The sequence below is a fragment of the Heloderma suspectum genome, chromosome 4 (assembly GCF_057233095.1).
Source record: "Heloderma suspectum isolate Gila_16-S chromosome 4, 16-S_ref, whole genome shotgun sequence".
Taxonomy (NCBI): Eukaryota; Metazoa; Chordata; class Lepidosauria; order Squamata; family Helodermatidae; genus Heloderma; species Heloderma suspectum.
In genome coordinates this window covers 143,582,951-143,587,087 of record NC_139461.1, presented here as the reverse complement: position 1 = coordinate 143,587,087, position 4,137 = coordinate 143,582,951, and the positions used below count along the sequence as shown (strand labels likewise).

The 4,137-nt window shown below is 57.6% G+C and overlaps 1 protein-coding gene across 1 annotated transcript; it reads left to right on the top strand.

Annotated features, from left to right (window-relative positions):
• The first annotated feature begins 400 nt into the window (after positions 1–400).
• Positions 401–2,897, top strand: INSM1 (INSM transcriptional repressor 1). Its single transcript, XM_084848166.1, has one exon. It carries the CDS (start codon positions 401–403, stop codon positions 1,775–1,777), a length of 1,377 nt encoding a protein of 458 aa, XP_084704292.1. The 3' UTR covers positions 1,778–2,897.
• Positions 2,898–4,137: the final 1,240 nt, after the last annotated feature.

Here is a 4,137-nt window from a genome sequence, read left to right as displayed (position 1 = left end):
TCTGCTGCGCTCCACCTAGCTGAGCCACCCGCGCGGCGCGCGCCTGCCCCCTTTCCGCCCGCCTCAAAGCCCAGGGAACAGCCGCGGGAAGCGCTGATTGGCTCCGGGCGGAGCAGGAGGCACGAACAATGCTGTTCTCCCCACTTAAAAAGCGGGCGACGAGGCTGGGCGACTGGGGGGGGCAACACCACGCGGCGGCGGCGGCGGCGGCGGCGCCCGGGGAGCCGGCCGCACAGAGCGAGGGAGGCGAGGAGGCGAGGCCCCCCTCTCTCCCTGGCTGAGCCAAACCCAGCCGAGCTGACGGGGGAGACCCGACTGGCGGAAGGGAGCGAGCTAGATGGTGGTGCCGCGGCTGACGCTCTGAGGCTGAGGCAGGCAGGCGCCTTGCCACCGCCCGAGGATGCCCCGGGGCTTCCTAGTGAAGAGGAGCCGGCGACCCACGCCCATCTCTTACAGGACGCGCTGCTGCTACCCTGCGGCGGAGGGAGGCGATCCGGTGCAGGTCTTGGTTCCTCCTCCGCTCCCTCCTCAGCTACCCAGCTCGGGCTTTGCCTCGGAGCCCCCTGAGCTAGTGCCCCTGCCTGTCCCGGCGGTGCCGCCATTCGGAACGCCCGAGGGCCCCTCCTCTCCGGCGCCCCTTCACAGTCCCGCGAGGGCGGTCAGCGAGGAGCGCAGCCTGCACCTGGGCTCGCCTGTGTCGGCCGAGTCCTTTCCGGCGCCAGAGCCGCTGCTCTTGGGCCCCGGTGGAGAGCTCAAGCTCTGGGCGGTCGCCGCGGCTCCCGCCGCGGCCGCCATCGCCGCCGGCCCCCCGCCGCCGCCGGCCCCCCAGCGCAGCCATGGGCCGAGCCAGGGGGCGTCCAAGCGGCCGCAGGGCAGGAAGGCCAAGGCGGCCCGCAAGCTGCACTTCGAGGATGAGGTGACGACGTCGCCTGTGCTGGGGCTGCGGATCAAAGAGGGCCCACCAGAGCCGGCCGCGACGACGACGCAGCAGCAGCAGCAGGCGGGCTCGGCTGGAGGTCCCCGCGCGGGAAGCGCGCAGCCGCTGGGCGAGTTTATCTGCCAGCTGTGCAAGGAGCGCTACCCGGACCCGCTGGCGCTGGCTCAGCACAAGTGCTCCCGGATCGTCCGCGTCGAGTACCGGTGTCCCGAGTGCGACAAGCTCTTCAGCTGCCCGGCCAACCTGGCTTCGCACCGCCGCTGGCACAAGCCTCGGCCCCCCAGCGTCCCCGCCGCCGCCGCCTCCGGCAAGGCCAAGGTCGTTCTGGAGGAGCCCAGCAAGGGAGGGGGCGGCGGCGGCGGCGGCGGCGGCAGCGGCAGCGAGCGGGATACGCCGAGCCCCGGGAGCGGCGGGGGAGGCAGCAGCGGAGGGGAGCCGGAGGCCGGAGTGGAGGAGTTCCCCTGTCCGCGCTGCGCCAAGCGCTTCCGCCGCCGGAGCGCCTTGCGCAAGCACCTGCCCGCCCACCACGACCCCCTCGACGGGCTGCCCCCGGCGCGGCAGCCCCCCGAGCCCTGCTCCGAGGAGGCGGCGGGCGGCCACAGCCCCCCGAGCTTGCCCGGGGAGTGCCACCCCTGCCCCGTGTGCGGCGAGACCTTCCCCAGCAAGAGCGGCCAGGAGCGCCACCTGCGCCTGCTCCACGCCGCCCAGGCCTTCCCCTGCAAGTACTGCCCGGCCACCTTCTACAGCTCGCCGGGCCTCACGCGGCACATCAACAAGTGCCACCCGTCGGAGAACCGGCAGGTCATCCTGCTGCAGGTGCCCGTGCGCCCGGCCTGCTAGAGAGAGCCCAGCTGTGCCTTCGCCTCCAGCACCAGCCGGCGTCACCGGCCTCCACAGGCCGTGTGGAGGGGAACCGCGCGGCCTGGCCGCCTTCCCCACCGGGCGCCGGGGTCAGCCCGCGCCCAGCTGCCGCCGCGCCCTGCGGGGCTCCCGCCCTGTTGCCTCTGCACATCTGTGGTGTTTAAGGCTTCTCTCCACTTACGCCCCCCGGGAGGCGCTGACTCTGGAGCAGTCTCCCCGCTCTCTGCTGCACTCCGCGGGCTGCTCCCGAGTCCAGAGTCTCAGGGCTGGTGTAAAGATTCCCTGTCTCTCTCCCTCAGCCCCAAGTCAATCTTGAGGAATTAGGATGGATGCCTTTACATTTCACAGGCTATGAACTGAACCTTTACCCACTTGATTAGCTTTATTATGGCTTGTGAACCGCTGGGATCTGGCTTTACCTTGTTTTTTTAAATTATTATTACTATTATTATTTTGTATGTGAACAAAATCAAACTGCTTAAAGATATAACTTGGGTTAGCATAGCCACGAATGCCTTGACTTTATTGTTGTTGGTCTCCAGAAAAAAAAATGTTGTAGAAGCTGCCTTAACACTATGACATGCCAACCTTTTTGTTTTTGTTCATTTTTGAAGTAGAACCATATCTTGACGCTATGTGTATATGTTGATTTATGTGTAATTGTTATTTATTGGTTATTTATTAATTATGGTGTTTTATCATTTTTGATGTGCTTTGCCTCTGTCCCCACCTCACCTCCCATGCCTTTCTCCTGCCATTTCACTGTGCATTTAAATCTGCAATCCTAAATGCACTTACTTGGGAGTAAGCCCCTTTGAACTCAATAGGACTAATTTCTAAGTAGACATGTAGGATTGCACAATTTGTCCTTTTAAAAAAAGAGAGATCTGTTGAAAAGGGTTTAACTTTTATACCTAGAATAAACATACAACGCAGCCCTTTTATTCTTGCTTCAAGGGCTATCAGACGGCCCAGCTTACTTTTAGATGCAATCTCTTTTCTACACACATTATTTTCTTAACTGTTAGCTATTTATAGAATGCTTCGATAGAACTGTTTTAACTGTATAACTATTTACTATTCAAATAAAAATATTTTCAAATTCAAATGCACATTCTTTTTTTTAAAAGTTTCCATAACCATCATCTGAAGTGCAATCCTATCCATGTTTACTCAGAAGTAAGTCCCACAAAGTTAAATGGGCCTTACTCCCAATTAAGTATGCTAGGATTGGAGCCTTAGCTCCTATTACATTGCTAGTTTCCATTAAAAAAGAAAACAAAAGGATGTGCACTTTAATAATCTTAAAATTGGTGGGCCTGAACTGGCCCGGTAATTATTAATTCTCTAGAGATTAAATTTTGATGGATTATCTGGAACTTTAACCTAAAGGTCAGGGGCTTAATATGGGTCAAGGCGTATAAGGCCTCAGTCCTGACATCTCTTTTCAGTGTCATGGCTCCACCTTGGAACATATTAACAATAAATTAAAATGCTCTTGAGAGAGTGCAGAGTGCATTTCCCCTACTAATGACAGCACATCTTAGGCTTTAATGGGAAGGGCTTTCGGGTCACAATTCGGCCGTCATTCCCAGACGGAGGAGAGCCCCTAAATTACGCACCACTAAGGGCAGTTTGTTGAATTTACTTGCGAACGGCGTTTAGAGCTTCGAGCTGGGGTGGGGGTCGGCATTTGTCACCCTGTCCTGCAGCTCACCAGAGGTGGTGACCCCTCTGAATTACTTCCCATCGACGCATGCAGGGTTTAAACTTGTGTTTTCACCCGCTCTTTATTAGCTTATCGTTCACGACAGAAGGGATTGTTTAAAAGTCCTGAATTTATCAATATTCTAATGGGGGAAAGTGGATCAGTTTCTTGTCAGGTGCTTTCACGAACACGTTGCTCCGAGGCTCTTCGTTAGCTTAGAAAGCCTACCGAACCCAAGGCGTAAACCACAGCCTTGGCCAGGTGGGGGTGAATGCTGATCCTCCCCCCGCATTTTGTTGGGGAGAGAAATTGCGTTAGGAACAGCCTGCCTTTTCCCGAGAAAGAAAAGTGCCCCGGTCAGGTGTATGTCAAATCTACACTTTTTCTACGTGTTTACTCGAATGTAAACCACTCTTGAGTTCAATGGGTTGCGCAGGATTGCAGGCGGATCCTGAGCATGTTACTTCAGAGGCAAGCCCCACTCGTTCCAGTGGGGCTTCTCCGTACTGAGCCTACGAGAAAGGAAAGCAGCGGGAGCATCTCTCGTCGAAGCCCCGTCCTTTCGCAGCGCAGCCTGGCTTTTATCCTTTCGCTGAACTCTCCGAGGGAGGGTATTGCCTCCTCAGATCCG

Bases quoted from the DNA above. Each gene is read 5' to 3' on its own strand.
- INSM1 (XM_084848166.1), top strand. From the start codon at position 401: ATGCCCCGGGGCTTCCTAGTGAAGAGGAGCCGGCGACCCACGCCCATC.